Genomic DNA, 19409 nt, shown 5'->3' on the forward strand with positions numbered 1-19409 from the left:
ACTGGGCAAATGCTCAGGATGTGCATGGAGGATGGCATTTACCACCACTATTTAAATTCTCTCTCTCCCTCCCCAAATTTTCACAGTTCACTTTGTCAGTTATTTGTTAGGAAAATGCACACAGGATGCATTCCATTGTGTACTCTGGCATTCTCCCCCTCATACTGGAATGGTCTCAGCCAGAACAACTCACGCCACAGTGGTTTCACTACTTTCTGCCTGCTAGGTTGTTCCCACCAGCCCAACTCTCAAGAAAGGAACGAGTAAATGACATGGCAACTTCAAAAATCTGCTGAACCCTGATCGCCAAGAAGGTATATATGAGGATTAGCAAAATCATGATTAAAAATCTTGTACCAGTCCAACTCTGACTCATTCACTGTTTGGCTGTCTTAGAAATTTAACAGGTATCTCAATCTTTTTTAAACCAAAGCTCTTGATTTTCCCATCGACCTGTTCTTCTCCTCCAAAACCCACTGGTCCCTGCAAAAAACTCTACCCTCCTCCCTTCCCTGTCTTTCTCAACTCAGTAAATGGTAGTTCCAAGTGTCTCAAGTCACAAATCAGGTCATCCTCAATTTTTTCATATCTTCTTACATCTATGTCTGATCCTTCAGTATAAGTACCACCGTATCATGTCCAAAACATAACCTGAATCTTTCCACTTCTTCTCACTTCTACTGCGTGTACTCCCAGCTCGTCTCCCTTAGACTTCTGCAAGAGCTCACTGTCTCCCTGCTTCCTTTCCTGCCTGAGCACCTCAGAGAAGTCTTCTGATCCCGATCTAAACAAACAATCCCCAGACACTCCAGTACTATCTAGGCAGTATCCTACTTTATCATCTTCACAGCAATTTTCACTTCCTGGAAGGACTGTGTATATGTGTTGTCTCCCTCCCTCACTAGAATGACTTTAACTAAATTAGGGTCCTTTCTTGAAGGCTGGGTCCACAAAATCTCTATTTCCGATTTTCCCCACTTTTGGGGGCTATAAAATCAGAAGGCTGTTCACCACTGCTTTGAACAGGGCCTCAATACTGTTTGTTGGATGGATGAATGAATGGTTATTTTATTATTATTTTTAGTGTTCAATTCATGAAAAAAAAGTACCTGATTGAATCTCTGGGCATTTTCCAGGATTTTTCTTTCCTCCTTCAGACAGTTACAGATGATCATAGACATCAGTATTGGGTCTTCCTGAAAATTATCCTACATACAGGTTGTTAGAACAAAAATAAAATAAATTTCAGAATGTTTATTTGCTGAATGAAAAAAAACCTCTTTTATGTAAATATGGGATTATTCCAACTAAAACACAAAAACTAGGTCATACCTGAAGATTACGCTTGCTTTTCCTTATGTTATGCTGCAACAAAAAATTATTCTCCAAAGAAAAGCGACTGTATTGATCATCCAGCTGTGACAGGAGGTCATGAAAACGGATGGTGGCAAAGGAAACATCATTGGCGGCATGGTCCCTGGGAGATTTAAAATTTACACATTTCATTTAGATACTACTTTAAACAGACAAAATAAACACTGCTTTCCATACTGAAATTATTAAAAATAATCTCAAGTGTTTTCTTAGGTTTTATTTCCTTCTTTTGAAATTGTCATTGCTTTTAGCAGCAGTTCGTACAATATTTCTATTATACACAACTAGCATGAAAAATTCTAGAACTCCAAGATTGTGCACAAAACTGATAATGGAGATTATCTCTGGAGAGGGAAAAATCAACGGGACTTCACTTTCTATGTCAAATACCTTCAGAACATCTGAAATATCTGCAATGAGCAAACAATAAAATTTAAAATATAACACATCAGTTTTAAGAAATATTCCCTTGATTTTAATAACTTCTTCATATTTCTAATCAATGTTTTACCATAATTTAGCTTTAATTATTTCACTTACTTCTTTCTATAGCCTGGATCCTAACTTGGGAAAATAATTAATGTCAGCATTAACCTACCTTATTCAAAACATTTAGGAGTATGTGTCATAATTAAATTGACAAAACTATATAAAAGTACTTAATGACTTGAATTTAGCATTATAAAGACACATGCCATTTTTCAAATCGTTACACATTTCTGTAACCGATAATCCCAATGGCTGCTGATGAGATTCATCTTCCAGTCAATGTGGCTCCAAGTCAACGAGCTATTTTAAAAGCATAGAAAAACTTCTTCCTCTGTCAAGGGAGTTTTCCTTACCAGTCTTGCTTTTCTAGCCACTGTGCCAGGTACTGTCTGATTTCCATGGGAAAACTGTCGTCATAGAGCTGGTGAACCTGCTCCAAAAATTTGGAGTCAAGCTGCTGAAGCTCATACCACTGGGACATTCTGTAGGAAACAGAACATAGATCATGAATGGAAGTCCACAGCTGCAAAGAAAGCAAGCATATTTAGCATTGTGCTTCTTTTAAATATCTTGCTTAATTCAAAACATAATTTGTACCTGAGTTATATTATTTAAATAGTGTCTATATTCTAAAGCCTGTTTTTTAATTGAGTTTTGGGGTCGATACTTCTTTCTTTTGCAGTAAATACACCTTCAGGTCTTTGCTTAAACGTCAGCATATCAGGGAAGCCTTACTGGTCACCTTATTTAAGTTGACACCACCTCTTACCCTGAAAAATACTGTCCCTCTTCCTGATGGACTTTTCTCCATAGCACTTACCACCATCTAACCTACCACATATTTCTTTCTTTATTTTGATTACTGTATGTTTTCCCCACAGGAAGGAAATGATTTTGGAGGGTTTTGTTCACTGTTGTATCTATAGAACAGTAATAGGGCACATAATAGGTGTTCAATAAATATGCCTTTCAAATGAATTTGCCCTTTTATCAAACAAATGAAAACATTTAACCAGATTTACTTTCGGGCAAATTGTAAGAACTCTCCCAAAATTGTTCTCTTACAAATTACAGTACATTTGTAATTTGACTCAAAGAACTTTAAACTGGTATTTTATATTTTGTGATTCATAGGGTATAATGAATTATTTTTGTTATATACCTTTTAAAAGAGATATATTTTCTATTCTGTCAACTGCAAACAACAAATCTGGCACAAAAAGTGTAATAATTTTTAAAGATTGAAACAGCATTGTTAAATGTAATTTGAAAGGATAAAGTAACATTATCTCTTTAGATAATTATGTCAATTTTTACACAGCAATTCTAAAAATGAAAAATAAAAACAAAAGCCTGACTTAAGGAAGTCCTAACATCCTTTAGGAAAACGAAGAGTATCCATCGCCATAGTGTAATTTAGGATTTACATCAGGCAAGTCTGTCAATATTCAGAGTGAATATACGCGATTCTTGTCTTATGAGGCCCGTGAGGAAGAGGTCTGGATTTTGAAGCAGGAAAAAATGGAAGAATGTATGCATGCCTGCTGGCAAACAAACGTGTGCAGGCATGGTCATACCTACTCCACAAATTTCATTCCAAAGGAAGGTCAGGATGCGGTAGGACTAGAAAGCTAGTTACCATCACAAATACCAGTAGAAATGGGCTCAAGCCCATCCTTTTGACACCCTTTCTGTAGCAATTTAGTTTTCATTTCAAATTTATTTTACCTGAGCAGAAGACTACAAATCTGTGGCTCCCTCCCTCGTTGTAATGTATCTAATAAGGAGGTGCCTAAAATGAATATGCTGGCCAGAGTGTCTGCCAGCAGAGGCTGCAATTGCTCTTATTAAGCAAATGACCTCAGGCAACTCATTCATTCCCTATCAACAAGGTGATTGTTAGGACTGGATGAACTAATTCAGACACAGCACCTGGCACAGAGTAGGCAATCAATAAATTCATGTTAACAAAACCAGAATCCATCTCATTTTTTCGCAAAATGGGTTACTAACACAGGGACTGGCATGACCATCCCCCAAGCACCTGGCTCAAATCCCAACTTTCAGGCTGACTCCTCCAGTTCCAGGACCTCCTACCTCCTTGCCTCCCATACTATTTCTCACTCCAGCCTTCTGCTGCATACTGGTTGGATCACATCACTCTCTTGCTCAAAACTGCTACAGTTTACCCATTCCTAGGCTAATTTCCACCCTGGCTTTATGTTCATCTATTAACAAAGCAACCTAGCCATCATATTATCTATGGCAGTGATCCCCAACCTTTTTGGCACCAGAGACCGGTGCTCCTATTAGAATCTAATGCCTGATGATCTGAGGTGGAGCCGAGGCGGGTATGCTAGCGCTGGGGAACAGCTGCAAATACAGATGAAGCTTCACTTGCTCACCTGCCACTCACCTCCTGCAGTACGGCCCAGTTCCTAACAGGCCACAGATCAATACTGGTCCATGGCCCAGGGGTTGGGTACCTCTGATCTAGGGGCTTTTGGCTATGCCCAACATTTCTGCTTTGCTCCAGCTGTCACTTACTCTTGAAAACAGCCTCCCTACAATTTCTACCTCTCTAAATCCTATCGGTATCCAAAGGTAGATACAAATGCCCTTTCTTCCATGCCATCTAAGCCTTATCCAGAGACAATTAAGTTTTCTCTGACTTATACCTCATTGCATTCTATGCCTCTATTAGAGCATCAGTCCCTGTCTTCCTTATAAAGCTCTGTGATTGTCTCCCCTGCATGATATAATCTCCAGAGTTGCAAAGGCTATGCCTTCTTTTGTTAAAAAAAAAAAAAAAATCCTTTGCACCTTGGACAGTGTCCTGCATATATAATGAAATCAATAATAATTTGTTGAATTGAAATCTAGTATATTTCAGGCTGCAGCAGAAAGTAAAAGACAAAGCATATTATGGTCCAACAAGTTTGAGCCCTGCATCCTCATTAGGCAATAGTTGCATACTGTATTATGTTGCAAGTTTAAGTCTTATTTCTGTTCTATAAAAACAACCTCTCCAACCTATACAAACAATATCTAAAGCACAATCAACCACATACCTATGTACCTACCCCTAAACTCTTCTGTACTAGTTAGAATTTTTAAATTAAGATTAACTGTATTACTTGAGGGTTTGCAGGAACGAAACATGACTTTCATATTCTAGGAAGACATTAAGCTGCTTCATCCTTAAACATAAATATATAATTAAGTTCCAAAGTCATGTATTTATTCATTCATTTCCATGAACATTTACTAACCTATCGCCTTATGCACCCGCGAAAGGCTGGTGATGCAACCCAAGCGGCAGCTACACACAGTACTTCAGGTGCCAAGACTGCTGGGTCTGCATGCCCAGGATGCGAGCTTCTAACTTACACAGCTTTTCAGGGCTGGCATACAGCAAATGAAAACTTTCTACAAAATCTAACGGTAGTGGAAAGGGGAGGGAAGGAGGGAGTAGTGAGGGTAAAAGGGGAGATGCAGTGTTTTCCGGGGGATCATTGTATTTCACAAGACATCTTTACTGCTAGAGCACGACTGGCAGGGGCAACCGTGCCATCACCGAGAACAGCACCTGGGAATACCCTGGACGCGCGTTCTTTCCTGGGTGATGGATTCACTTCTCAGCACTGCAAAGCTCGTCCTCGCCCTGCGTCCCGCTGCCCTGCTCAATGGCGCCGATCTTGGGCGAATTCCCACCCCGGCACCCGGAACCTCACGCCCACTCACTCTGCGCGCCGGGTGGAGCAGGGAAGGGCGAAGGCACGGTGGTGCTGCCTCTCTCGGGCGCACCGGGTTGCCTCAGCTGGGTCTGGGGCCTGAAGGGCGTCGTCCCGGGTGAGGCCGGGGCCTTCCGCAGACTCTTGAGCAGGAAAACGAAAGTACCAGGCTGTTGAAAAGGCAGAGCCGACCGCCCCGCCTCCTCCGCCTCCACCAATCACCGGGGGCTTCCGCGCTCCGCCAATGGGACGCGGCTGTTCCGCGGGCGCGCCGCCTCCCCTGGGAGCCCGCAGTTCTGCCAAACCGCTGGATCCTCCTTAGCAAGGGCCTCGGCGTGAATGACGTGAAGCTTTGTTCTGTGTTGCAACTTGCCTTCCTGGCCGTTAGGTTTACACATTCTACAGAGCAACTAAGGAAGTTCTGTATTTGCAGAGGCCCAAACTTGGAGATCTCTGCGTTAGCCATATATCTGAGAACCTGAGGCAGAGGACATTGTCATTCTAGAAGCTCAGCAGCTGACCTCCGTGTAGCTAAACGCAGGGGATGCTTTTCTGTCCTCACCTACTCGATTGCTCAGAAACCTTTGGCACAGTTGATGCCTCCATTCTTTAACACTGTTTTCTTGGTCATGATGACGACACATCCTCCTTTTGTCTTCCTACCTCTCTGGCATTCTTTCTCCATCTCTGCTCCACCTGTACTACCAAATGGGTCAATGTTAAGTGTTAGAATTCAGATTTTGGTCTGCTTTATCCACATTTCTCTTCTCGCTGCCCTGCGATGTCCTCACCAACAGCATCCCAATTTTCTTCTAGATGTGGAAGGCTTCTATATGTGTTTCCTGTCCACGCTTGGCCTCTGAGCTCCAAATCCACGTGTATATCCGCAACTGGATCCCCTACTTGGAGGTCCAGTAAGCTCTGCAAACTAGTTATGTTCAGAACCAACTCATCATCGTTCTCTTCAAACCTGCCCTTTTCCTAGAAATGGCACACGCCAGCGTGGACTCATTTTTGACATTGCCTCTCCCTCACTTGGCACACCTCCTGAAACCTTGTTTGATTCTTCCAAATATTTCTCAATTCTCATCACTTTTCTCCATCTCTTATGCCATCCTCCCTTTTCTCTCATTTGAGTTATTGCCATAGATTCCCAAATGGCAGCCTCATCTCAGCTCTTAACTTTCTTTTAATCCATTCTCCCTATGGTAGTTTGAATGATTTTTTTAAAATTGCAAAGCAGATTATGTGTTTGTCAACCTGAAAAGTCCTCTAATGGTCTTTCTTATAAAATCCAAATTACTTAATATACTCTACGAAGCAATGCCCTGGTTCCTCTATTGCTTTCTCTAACCCCATCTTGTGCCATTCTTTTTTTACTTCAGCATTTTTGTTCTTCAAACAAGTCAAGCTCTTTCCCCAAACTCAGGGCCTTCTTACCAACGGTTCTCCATTTGGAAAGCCCCTTGCATCAATATCCCCCTCCCCCAACTTCTTTGCTGGCTAACTTATCATTTCTATCTCAGCCGAAATCTCAGCCTAAATGTCACTTCCCAAGTAGGCATCCCTGAGGCCAGCCTAGATTAGATTTTCTTGGAATGTACACTCATAAACTCCTTCAAGCAGATGGACCATGAATCAATCCTTGAATAATAAGGCAACTTCCGGTAGAAAAAGGATCTAAATAATTTCCCAGGGATATGCTTATATCTGTGTCTATTACAGTTTTTTCTTTTCCCACATCTATATACTCCTTCTTGTCACATGTTCACCCTCACAAAGCCAGTACTGAATTCGGGATAGCAATGACCATTAGCATCAAGTGGCAGTCTTCTGTTAAAAGAGATGCCAAACCACTAAATTGCCTGCACTAAGAGCGCAGACGATATTTGAGAAAAGCCAACTCCAGGAAGGGTAAATAATATGTTTAAAATATTTTTTTCTGATACTGTAAAACCTGCACATAGACTAGCTTCAATATTGATGGGGGAATTAAATAATCTTAGTATTTGCAAACAGGATGTCTCTCTTTGGCTCGCCACATTTTAACTGTCATCAAGTTCTATGAATGCTTTCTTCCCTATGACTTTATTCTTCTTAGTCTTACCATCTCTGACAATATCCTATTGTAGGCCTTTATCACTTCAGAACTGGAATGCTACAACAGACATCAAACTTCTGTCCCTTTCCCCTTCATTATATTTTCCAAATTAAATTCTCTTTTTATACAGTCATTTATACAGTCATTCTCTGCTCAAAAGCCTCGACAACTCTCATTACATTTATGATAAACACAAACTGGTCTAGCTCCTCCATAGACAGTCCCTCCCTTTCTTTCCAGCCTTGTCTCCCATTGTCCCATTACCCAACTAAACTCTATCCCCTGCTCTCCTCTCATCCTTTTACTTTTCCTGTTCTTGCCCATTTGAACATATTACTGGTAAGTATTGCACATACTAAATGGCGAGTCCTGCCCTTTACTCCCTTCACTTATTAACTCCTTACACAACTTTTAAAACTGAGCCCAAATTCTACATTCTCCTTTTGGAATCACATCAACCTGTGGTGATCAATCTGGTCTTTGCAAAAATATGATATATAGTGTGTCTATTTATGTTGGCAATCATCACACGGTCTCTTATATTGTGGTTTTTGAAGTGTCCAAGTCTTATCCATCCAAGATTCTAAGTTGCTGAAGGGCAAACAATATGTATTTTGTAGGTGTGACTATATAACATAGTGACTGCTTAAAAAGCAACCCAAACAAAAAACAAATCAAACAAAAAACTAGAGATCCAAAAATGACAGACTGAAATGTGTGATGGCCCTCTTAGAACAGTCAGCTTGGGGAGCTGTATCTTTATACCTACAATGTCAACTTTGCAAAAGGCACAAACCTAGAAAAAATAGCTAATACTATGTCTGGTAGGTTGCATTATTTTTCAGATTTTTTCCTTCCCTTCTCACTCTTGGCCATGGTTCACTAAGAGTGGAGTGCACCTTCCTGTGCACTGACTGTGGCCTTGGCTCTGTGACTTGCTCTGACTAATGGAATGTGAGCGAATATGATACTTGCTCCAACTAGTCTGAGACTTTTCATGTTCTGTGTGACCAACTTGTTTTCATGAGTTCCTTTTCTGCACTAGGAGACAGCAGGCTCAAGCACCTGCTGCTCTTCCAGTTGGAACACTGGAAGGAGAGATGTGTGGAGCCTTGCAGCAGAACTGCTGCAGCCTATCCACATAGCTTAAGTGCCAGTGGGGACCGGTGGTATGTGTTAGTTTCTTGTCATTGTTGTAAATCAGAGGTATTTTTGTTTGTTTGTTTGTTTTGCCACTGAGATAGCTGACTAATTCATAGATGATAGAATCAAAATTCTTAATTATCTTAACAGGATAGAATGCTGCTGGGTTGAAAACAACTGGATAAAACTTAAAACAGACTTAAAACACAGATCTGTATTATTGTTTGTTTTTTTTTTTAAAAAAGCAACAAATGACAGGGTATCTTTTGCTGCCCGTGCCCAGCTTCTAAATAGTTCTAAACGGTGCATCTAGTTGGTCATTAGCAATTGATCAGAAATGGCAGATAAGAAACTTACTATTTGCTATCCCTCAAAGGAGAGTCAAAGATGATGAGGAGTCTAGAAACCACATTTTTTGATGAGGAATTGAAAGCACTGGATAAACTCATAAATTCACATGATGTTATAGTGGAAACACTCTTAGAAACCATGCCAGACCTCCCATTTGGAACAAATTTATTTTGCTTGGAGAAAAGAAGACAGTGTTATTCCTATTCTTCATTCATTTATTCCTAATCACCCAGCTGTATTTATTTAATTATATTTTCCATAATTATAAACATAAAGAATACAAATTCAGCCTACAAGCCAAGGCAAAAAGATATATATTATCAATTACACATTCTCATTATAAGAAATTACGAAGGATCTACTGGTAGATTCTTTTCAATAATGGCTCCATTATTCCTTTCCCTGTACCCACATTCCTTTGCAACATGACTGTAGCTCCTTCCAGCAAGAAGTGGGGACTATTTCTCCTCCACTTGAATCTGGGCTGACTTGTGACTTGCTTCGAGCAATATTATGAAGCAGGCATGACACCTTGTTATTTTGAGCATGGGCCTCAATGGGCCTCATACTCTCCATTCCCAGAACGCTGCCCTGTCTCCATGGCAAGTCAGACTAGCCTGCTGCAGAATGAGAGAGTGCACAGATCACAGAGGAATCCTGCAGCTGTCAGGGCTTAGGCCTCAGGAGGGTGAGAGAGCCCAGGCAAGATCAGAGGGCTTGACCCTGATGAGCAGATCTGCCCAGCTTGCCATAGATTCACAAACAATGATAAATGGTTTTTTTTTACCTTACTGAGTTTTGGTGGTAGTTTGGTTTGTTATGTAGCAATAGATCACTATGTGTCTTATGGGAGGAAGCCCAGCATCCAACTACTGAATTCTAGAACAAAATTTCTCAGGTGGTGCAGGCCCACTGCCCTTTCCTCACCACGAATATCTTCCTTGGGGTCTCTCATCCCCCAGTAGTCCACTATCCCGAGTGTCCTTACCACATTTGGGTTAAAGACTTACTAGCTCTGTGTTCTGTCTTTATGGTCTTGGTCTGTTTCAAATCTGATGAAAAAAAAAAAACCTATAGTAATATGTTTAAATATGCTCCCTATCCTTCCAGCAACCAATATTGCATTTTAGATATGTTTTTTCTTATGTTGGTAACCTAAATATCTAATAGTACGAATTAAACTTAATCAGTGTAAGCCATATATGTTAATCTGTAACATAACAGAACTGAAAAGAAGGGTTTCTAAAATTCTCTGCAGTTCTCTCGATTTTTGATATTCATAATAGAATATTAAACTTAGGCTTTCAAAGACTATTTACACTGGAAAATACCTACGTATAAAATTAAAATGCAGGATAGAACACATAGTATTATCCTAGTACTGTAAAAACATATAGAAATGTAAATACATGGAAACGCACTGAGACAGAGGGAGAGGGAGAAACGGAGAGGGGAATATTTTAAATACTAATGTTTCTGGGTGGTGGATTACTTTTTTATAATTTTCTTTTTCTTTTCAAAAATGTCTTAACAAGTACTATTAAATTTATAGTCCAAACACCCTCACGAACACCTTTTAAAGTCCTGTGCTTTCAGGAGAGTGGCCCGTGCCTGCAGAACCAGGTACACTCGGGCACGCGCCTGTGGTCCCCCTCCCGGAAGTTTCTAAAACAGCTGGCCAGAAACGCGGTGGGAGGGACGGGGCTGCTCAGAAGAGCCTCCCCACGTGTTTTCGGGGAAATAGCCGGGGAGCGAGAAGGAGAAGGATTGAGAGGAAACCGAAAAGCGAAAGTCAGCACACGGGGAGCAGTACGCAGGCGCGGATCCGGGGCTTTCCGCTGAATTGGACGCCCTCCTGCGGTTTCTCCCGCAGCGTCCGGGAGGGCGGTAAACGCAAGCTCTCCCGGCGAGGGCCAGCGGCTTTTCCACACCCTCCCTGCCGAGCCGAGTCTGAGAGTGGTGGTCCTTGGACAAAATGAAAGGTGGAAGTGGGGGCGGGTCCCCGTTATTAGAGAGAGCGAGGGGAACGTTTTCTAATTGCTTGAGGTGATGGAAACCTCACGTATCCCATACTTCCACCGTTTCTTTGTTCCCTTGTCCTGGAGTCATACCTTTTTTCTCTGTCACTTCTCTACCTACACAATCTGCGCTCATGTTAACTCATATTTACTGGCCTTTCAAACTCTGCTGCTCACCCAGCTGGGGTGCCTACTCTTAAACCAGACATGAAGGTGGGGGCTGGCTGTTTCTTCAGCTGTCCTTTTGCTACATCTGCAAAAGGGGTTTTCCTCTTTCTCTTGGGGTCTTCTGGCCCCCCTTGCCCTCTCTCTTATGATGATTATACCAGATGGGGTGGGAGAGGAGAATAGTTTAGTCACTGGACCACCATTTCAAAAGTTTTGCAGGCCCAGGAAAAAATGTTTTGGCCTTGCTTGCTACCTGCATGACTTACTGAATGATTCCAGGAAGCACTGACCTAGTCTCTTTGGGCTCCACTCAACCACTCTTAAAGGGCTTTACCTACTAAGGGTGACCTAAGGACCAGCCTAGGACCTCCGGTGTGTGAGAGGACCCACCTTACTGGACCTCGTGTGAGAGTGAGCACCAGTCCCCGTGGCTGCACATAAAACCACCAGCAAGTACACTTCACATAATTCCCACAATGCAGATGGATGTTTATTTTCCCGTTAAGAGGACAGGAGCAGCTATACAATTTTCAGTGCAAAATTAAAATATGGGTCCCTTTTTTTCAGAATCTATTAAAAATTTCGAGAAGGAAACAGCATTAATCCAAGCATGTGGCCCTTCTGAGTGCGTGGCCCTTCTGAGTGCTCGGCCCTGTGCAACTGCACGGGTAGCATACCTGAGAAGTCCCTAGTGTGGGAATTTTGGGGGTGGGGGTTTCCTCTGTAGAAATCTTGTTCTATGTTTACTTAAAACAAATGAAAACAAATATAATGAAGAAACAAATTAATATACCACTCCTTCCTGTAGCACTTGCAAGAACATCCAGAGCCTTCACTTTCCCTGTAGAGCCCTACACGATCTGGTTGGTCTTGCCTCCCTTCTTACACGTCTTGTCCCACTTTCTCTGTGCTTCACTATGCTCTTCTCCCCAGGCCCTCTTCCTATTCCTCAATTACCCCAAGCTTTCACCTGCCTAGGTCCTATATATATATATATATATATATACTGTTCTTTTGGGATGGTAGCTCCTCATTCTTCAGGTCCTCAAGTCATATGCCATCTCCTCAGACAGACCTTCATTAACCACTTCTTCCATTTACATTTATATTCTTAAATATGTCACACTTTTATTTTCACAGCACTTATTAAATCTGTCCTTTATTATTTGCTTGTCTACTTTTATCTCTCCTCACAACAGGAGTTACTTGGAGCTGTTACAGCCTGTCTCATTTTTGTTCCACGAGAGAATTAAGCCTAATGCCCCGAGGTACCTGTTTATGAATCACCTTCTCTCCTATATATCTAGAATGGCACAACTTACCATCCTTGGGACACTGAGAAAACAGTCAAGCAAATCACTTTCTTGTGGTTTAGATGGGAAACTCTGGTTGAGAAAGGTAATGCTTGATACAGAGTAGTCAATAATATTTTTTAGATGAGTGAATAACATCATTGACCAACACTGTGATCAGGAATCATAGGTTAATCCCACGCTTCAGAACTCAGCACTGGCACGAATGGGCTAGAGTTGAGAAGGAGAAGAGCGTGTTTATTTTGAACAACTCCCCCAAAGGATTTTAATGAGAGCACCATTCTTCTTCTACCTCTAACCTCTCTCCCCCATCTCCACCCTGCCTCTGGGATTTTTTCCATGTGAGGCAGTTGATAAGACATCTAGGTGAATGATTGTCAAGTCTAAAGTAAGAATATGTTGTATAGGATTTTTAGCGGGGGCAGGAGCAGTAAAGGCTATGAGTTTAATGAGAGGGACTTAAGGGAAATTTCAGGTAGGTAGATGTCTGGGATGTTTGGCACACATGAGATACTTAAAGGAAAGTTAGAGTAAGCTAATAATCAAACAATATAATTCCAGAGCATTTTTACACAGTTTGGAGAGAGGTAAAGTAGAGAGGAAGTCCTGTGATGTTTGAACCATAGCAAGCATGTCTTCTTGGTTAATCAGTTTGAAAAGTAATATTGCGGACTGTTTATGATTTTAGAGTTTGGAGGCATTATAAAGGGAGTTCTAGTTTAGTCTTGCAGGTAGGCCAAAGGAGCAAAGGAGCAAAGGAAAGAAGGGAAATAATTGCTGTCCTCTGTGTGTTCAAAACACCAAGTCATTACCAAGTATTTATTAAAAGGTAGATTGTGCTAGATCCTAGGGATATAACTGTGAACAAAGCCTTCTTGGTTTCTGTACATAACAGAGCTTGCTTAGAGTTAAATGAAGAAGATGGCTGATATGCATTTACAATAAAGCCGATAAAGACTGTGCTAGGGGGTCTAGAGGATATGGAGCAGGTACGATGTAACCTGAGCCATACATATGTGCTCGTCTGTGTGTGTGTGTTTGTGTGTGTGTGTGTGTGTGTGTGTGTGTGTGTGACATGAAGCCTTTCCAGAGCCCAAAGGATGTGCAAGTGTTATCCAGGTGACTAGATATAGATGAGATGGTTTTAGAGAATTGAGAGGATACAGCACAGAGAAGTGAAATGAGTATGGACCATCAAAGAAACTGAAAGTAGTTCAGTCAATCTTTTGCATATATGTTTTGGAGGACGAGAAGTGCTGGGGAGAAGTGATGAGACATGAGATGAGAGATGAGTTGAAGAGTAAGAAGAGACTAAAAAATGACTTTGTAAAGATCTGTTAAGAATTATGGTCTTCATCCAGAACTGGGATTCTTAATATTTTTTGTGCCATGGACCCTTTGGGTAGTTAGATGAAACCTATAAACTCCTTCAAAAAAATAATGTTTTCAGTTGAATAAAATAAAATACCTAGGATTAAAAAGGAAACCACACTGAAATGCAGATATCAAAATATTGAAACCAATTTTGTGACTTAAGTGCTTCTTTATTAATGGCATTAAATAAGATCTAGTAATGGGTCTGATGAATGCAATTTTAAAATTGTTCTTAGCATAGCAATATTTTAAGATAACTGTAACAACTGTAATGTGACAAAAATATGGTGTAGGTTATGGTTTGTTGCCCATATACCTAATTGAAGGAAATTCTAAGTTACAGCCAGAATTTTATGAAAGTAAAATTCTAACTATTGCCATCTAAATTCACGAACCTCCAGAATTCTGTCCATACTCTCCAGACAGGAACTGCTAATTGGAACATTATAAGCCATTTGAAGATTTTAAGCAGGGAGTGAAATAATCCAATTTGCTTTAAATAGAGCCCTCTGTCTACATCGGAAGCCACATGGAATTTTTGTTGTATTTACTGTAATAGATGTTGCAGAGAATGTCTTTCATCGTGTTTTTTTTAGTGTCCTCTTTGTGAGGATTTTGGTTGAAATGTTCTATGTCTTATAGTAGTAGTTATACAACTGAATGGGTTTGTTAGGAAAAGGTGGATTTTTACTGTCTGTAAATTATACTTCAGTAAGCCAGACTTTAAAAAATGCAGTCAGCCCATTCAATGTTCTCATGGCCAATTTGAAACAATTAAAAAGATTATATGTCAGAAATTGGAGTGCACGTGTACAGAGTCCAGTTTACTAAGTCTGGACTGCAATTATCTACTATTAGAGCATAGCACTTGGATGGTTTGACCCCTATTTTTGTTCCTTCTACTACAAGGTGCACGTGGGCCTCCTGAACCATGTAAGGTAAAGAAAAATCTCTTGGGCTTGCAGAGTTATACTCACTCTTTATACTTCTTTGGGGGACTTTCTTTGCTTCCTTGAGACTTTGAGGAAATACACTGGCAGCTGTCTTTCTTCAGCATTTATTCCAGATAAAGTTATCGATATTCAGTATAATTGGTCAAAGTGATTCTTTACAAGAATTTGAAAAGGGTTCAGTAAAATGGACATCTGAGATTGGTGTAGGATGGGTGAGGGGAAAAAGGAAAATATGGTTATTATTTTGAAAATCTATATTATGTTTCATTTAATGCTGCTTATTTGCTACTAATTTGGCAGAAAAAAATTATTCTAGGGTATAGAGGAGATTGATAGGATGGAAGCTCTCTAAGGGAGAAGGCAGTTTATGTTAAAATCTTTTTTACCCTTTGAATTCTTTTTCCATCAAACATTGGCCTTTCCCTGTTTGTCTTGCCTGGGGGACAGAAAATCAGTTAGAGAGGAGTTCCCAGAGGGCACCCGTCATCTCTGATTGCAGTCAGGGCTCACCTTGGATACAAGCCTCAGGATTTTTCACCAGTAGGTCATGGCATGTGCCTAGTTATTATGACTTCCTTACCTGGCTCAGCAGCTTTCCTAGGGCCTGGTGGACATAGAGAGCTCCCCAGGTCCTAGCACTTGGGGACCCCACGCTATTACTAAGGGCAACAGCTGGGCAATGGTACTAAGCATCCAGTATGACCCATAATATCAGATATCACCAGGAATGACTCTGAGTCCCTCCCCCTAATAAGAAGTATTCCTGGCAGTGATACCAGCATCTGTGAACTCAAAAGTTGGGACATTGTTGACATGGCAATCAAGAGGCTTCCTAATTCACCCCTGGACACCCTGGAATTGCTGCTGTTAATGCCCCATCATCACTTACATGTTGTGTCTAGTGTGATAACCCTTACCTGAGAGCTCAGGACACTGGCTTATTTGGCTTTTCCCTCAGGCTGTCCTGCTGGTTTTTGAGTAATGTAGTTGTACCTGTTATTTTTGACCTATTCTGAAATCTTAACACTTGAACCTTCTAGAACCGAAATCATAAGTAACTTGTGAGAAACAAAATCAGAAATGAAATAAATACATACAAATGAGTCTTTAGTTAATATTATATTAACACTTGGTTTCTCAAAGTGTCTTATCTTGCAAGTTTATCTGAAGCTTTGGTTTTTAGCATTTCAATCACAACACTTTCAATTGTGGGTGTCATGCCAGTGAGAGGAGAGCTTCAGACTTCAACCATTTACTGGAAACCGGTATATACAAAGTTGAATTGTTGGCAAAGACCAGTCTTTAAACATTTTCCTTTGCTTCCTTCTTTTGAGTGTCATGAGTTTATTCTGTCATTCAGCAGAATAAGGAGACTTCATCTAAAATTGAAAAATGAAAATAACCTTTGAAGAAACTATTATTTTACAAATAAATCACTATTTTAGGTAAACATCCTCTCATATACTAAATACTCCATAATCATTCTGCCAATTATCTACTAAGTATTCGCAACAGTAATTGGGATTGATCGGTCTAAAATAAAAAGCACTTTTTAAGTAGATGAAAACTGTTTTAAGAGGTCCTACTCATCCTGCCAAAAATGTAATGAGGAAGTGGTTGTAAAATGTTGCAAAAGTTCTCTCACAGCTGAATGATTTAAGGACAACTAACATCGAAATAAGCTATCCAAGGACAGTATGGATTTTCCATCCCTGGAAGTCTTCAAGAGAAGGACTAAAAACCACTTGATTTACAGCCAGATAGAAATCTCTTGGGGCGGGAGTCCCTTCAAGATTCTATTATTCTAATGTATGTTCATCCTCATGTAAATTGAGGGTTGGAACTGCTTGATGGCACTGGGGTTTAAGAACAGATAAAAGGCTTCCTAAATCCCATAACTGCATTTACAATTATGACTCAGTTCTCAGAAAAGTATTATTATACTGCTGCTGATTGTTATTCAGATACTACTTAAGGAGACTCCTGGGACTAATAATGCAAGTAACAATCAAAAAACAAAACAAAAGAAAACAAAAAAAACCCCTGGAATTTGTGGTGCCTCAACTGCTAAAATTAATATTAAACTAGGCTTATGAATATTGACTAATATGTGTTGTCTGCTAAAGTGGAGAGAGTGGTAGGGGTTGGTGGGGCCTATAGTGGAAGTAGGAATGAAGTGTATTAGAGTCGAGTTCAGGAATATTTTGCCCTGTGGTGACTTGTGATGAAAAGAATTTAAAGCAGTTCAAATAAGTGAAGGTGTCTGCTCTCAATGCAGATAAGATTAGCAACACACAGGACTATACGGACATCCCTTGTGTTATGCTAATGAATTTGTTTTCTCACTGCCCAGGCAGAACTTCAGCCCCTTTGGTTCACACACTACCTCTGCTTCATTAGGAATGCCCTTGACCAGCAATGGAAAAGAAAGGGAACATACTGCAGTTTCAATTGCTGTGGGACTCAGGTTTTCTCTCAGCACTGCATATACACCTGGAGACATGGGAAGAAGGTCTGATGGAGACTGTGGCTCAGTTGAATCACTTCGGCTTAAAGAGATAAGGTAAATATTGAAAAGGATTTAAAAATTACAGCTGGTGACAACTTATTGTCTCAGGAATTCATTTCTAGGGCTTTATCTGTTTATGACTCTCAGATTTCCAACTTCATCATTTGCTGTCACAACATTAAGCCTACTATGGAATATATGGCATATAAAAGGACAACTTTATAATTCCAATCATGATAGACTGTGTGTCCTGAAGACTAGCTTTATGTATTAAAAGGAATGGAACATTGAACATTAAAGTGCTTTACTCTCAGTTAAATTTCCTATAAGAAAGCTTTCTTTTGATAAATTCAATAATAAATATTTTATATGTGACTAAGATTACTTACATGGTTGAGATGGGGATAAAAACAGAAGGAACATAACCTTTGTCTCCCCTTTCTGTTGGTCTTGAGACTGGAAAAGAAAGGCACAATGTTGGAAAAAAATGTTACCAATACTATTGATAAAATTAGAAAAAAGTCTAGAAAGAAATATGTAATGCTAAAAAGAAGAGAGATAATAAAATTGCTTAGCGAGTCACAAAAATTTTTGGTTGACTAGATGAAACAGTATTCTAGATGAGCATAAAGTGTGCAAGAAGAGAAAAGCAAATCTTTTGGCAGGCCCGATCTGACTTTACACATTAATGTCTCTAAAATGTGTGAGAAAAATTGAGAACCCAACTATATTACTGGCTTCTATGTGATTGTCAGGACTGATTTGTTCATGTGTTGGGGGATTTATGGTAACTCAACTCTTTTCATTAAAACTGGCACCAATCATAATCTTGTATTTACACAAATTTTTGAAGCACAGACATCAGTGTTATTAAAAGTACTACTGTACTATAGCAACAGTAATGTACCAACCTCACCCTCGAAACATTCCCCAAATTTCTCTGGTATACTACATTGAACTTGTGCTTGGTTGTAATTTGGACCAACTGTAATTTTCATCTGTAATTTGTTTCATTGGCATTCGCTGTTTCATTTGATCAGTTGTAGAGACACTTAAAAGCCACAGGGATTTTTTTTGTTATTGTTTTGTTTGTTTGTTTGTTTCAGAAGGGGATGAAGTAGAGTGGCAGCAAGTCACCTGCTGTAAGTGACATATATAAGGTATTCCACATGATGGTACTCATAGATTTAGTTGCTGTAGATGAACATTTTAATGGATCGTATATACTTTCATTAAAGAAATAGAATGGTGGATTTGTATTACAATTATGTAACTAATTTCATGAATGTTCTTTCATGTATTCAACAACTATTTACCAAATTCCTCTTTGGCCAGGTATTATTTTAGGTCCTTAACATTCAGCCAGGAAAGGCAGGCATGTCAAGCCTTGTTATTGGTAGGCTAGGAGATGGGAGATGTTACACAGACCCCCTGGCAAATGAACAATACTGAGTTGTGAGACTACAATAAGATAAAACTATAAAGCTTATAAACCCTGGGCTTCTTTTACAAAAACAAACAAACGAACAAACAAAAACTCCCCCAAAAAACAGGCTTGCTTGACTTTTAACAGCTTTCTAATCATTACCTTCACTTTCTTTTCTTCTCTCCCAGTCACAGAAGTGAAGTCAGAACCATAGAAGGAAGGAGGAAACCAAAACCCTCCAAGTGGCTATGAGCGGTCCCCATGGCCCTGGTGAACTCTGGTTCCAACTAGTCTACTTACTCCTAACTACTCTGCTAGAGTTAGACAGCCCTGGCCATTCCTTTACATGGACCGTTGACACACCACTTTTTTCCAAAGGCTTTGACCTCCACATACCTCTTGGATCTTTCAATGATCAAAGTAAACATAGAAAGAAACTTCATTTACTTTATTTCA

At 40.1% G+C, this 19409-nt stretch overlaps 2 protein-coding genes and 1 long non-coding RNA gene across 8 annotated transcripts in view; 1 reads left to right on the forward strand and 2 right to left on the reverse strand.

Annotated features, from left to right (window-relative positions):
• The window catches only part of STAT1 (signal transducer and activator of transcription 1), a 36837-nt gene extending 31076 nt beyond the window's left edge, over window positions 1–5761 (reverse strand). Inside the window, exons 1-4 of one of the 2 annotated variants that reach the window (XM_039844277.1) lie at window positions 5608–5761; window positions 2217–2345; window positions 1333–1477; window positions 1110–1208 (exon numbers count right to left, since the gene is read on the reverse strand). In XM_039844277.1, coding sequence (XP_039700211.1) covers window positions 1110–1208; window positions 1333–1477; window positions 2217–2344 — 372 coding nt within the window. In that variant the 5' untranslated portion in view covers window position 2345; window positions 5608–5761. Of the gene's footprint in view, window positions 1–1109; window positions 1209–1332; window positions 1478–2216; window positions 2346–5452; window positions 5472–5607 lie in introns of those variants that run through there. The other variant, XM_039844278.1, reaches the window with a different exon arrangement.
• Window positions 5762–10976: 5215 nt separating this feature from the next.
• LOC120587477 (uncharacterized) lies at window positions 10977–19395 on the forward strand. Of its 3 annotated transcripts, none has more exons than XR_005648973.1 (5): window positions 10977–11174; window positions 12578–12776; window positions 17372–17581; window positions 18634–18687; window positions 19142–19395. It is a non-coding gene; the product is annotated as an uncharacterized LOC120587477 (long non-coding RNA). The 3 variants fall into 3 exon arrangements; XR_005648974.1 differs by having other exon boundaries at window positions 18634–18669; XR_005648975.1 differs by having other exon boundaries at window positions 17419–17581.
• Window positions 16123–19409, reverse strand: part of STAT4 (signal transducer and activator of transcription 4) — a 104556-nt gene continuing 101269 nt past the window's right edge. The window contains exons 23-25 of one of the 3 annotated variants that reach the window (XM_039844283.1): window positions 17917–17983; window positions 17459–17567; window positions 16123–16397 (exon numbers count right to left, since the gene is read on the reverse strand). In XM_039844283.1, the coding sequence (XP_039700217.1) occupies window positions 16371–16397; window positions 17459–17567; window positions 17917–17983 (203 nt within the window). In that variant the 3' untranslated portion in view covers window positions 16123–16370. Of the gene's footprint in view, window positions 16398–16452; window positions 17568–17916; window positions 17984–19409 lie in introns of those variants that run through there. The other 2 variants (XM_039844285.1, XM_039844284.1) reach the window with 2 other exon arrangements.

Source organism: Pteropus medius, unplaced genomic scaffold (genome assembly GCF_902729225.1).
Source record: "Pteropus medius unplaced genomic scaffold, Ma_sr-lr_union100, whole genome shotgun sequence".
Lineage (NCBI taxonomy): Eukaryota > Metazoa > Chordata > Mammalia > Chiroptera > Pteropodidae > Pteropus > Pteropus medius.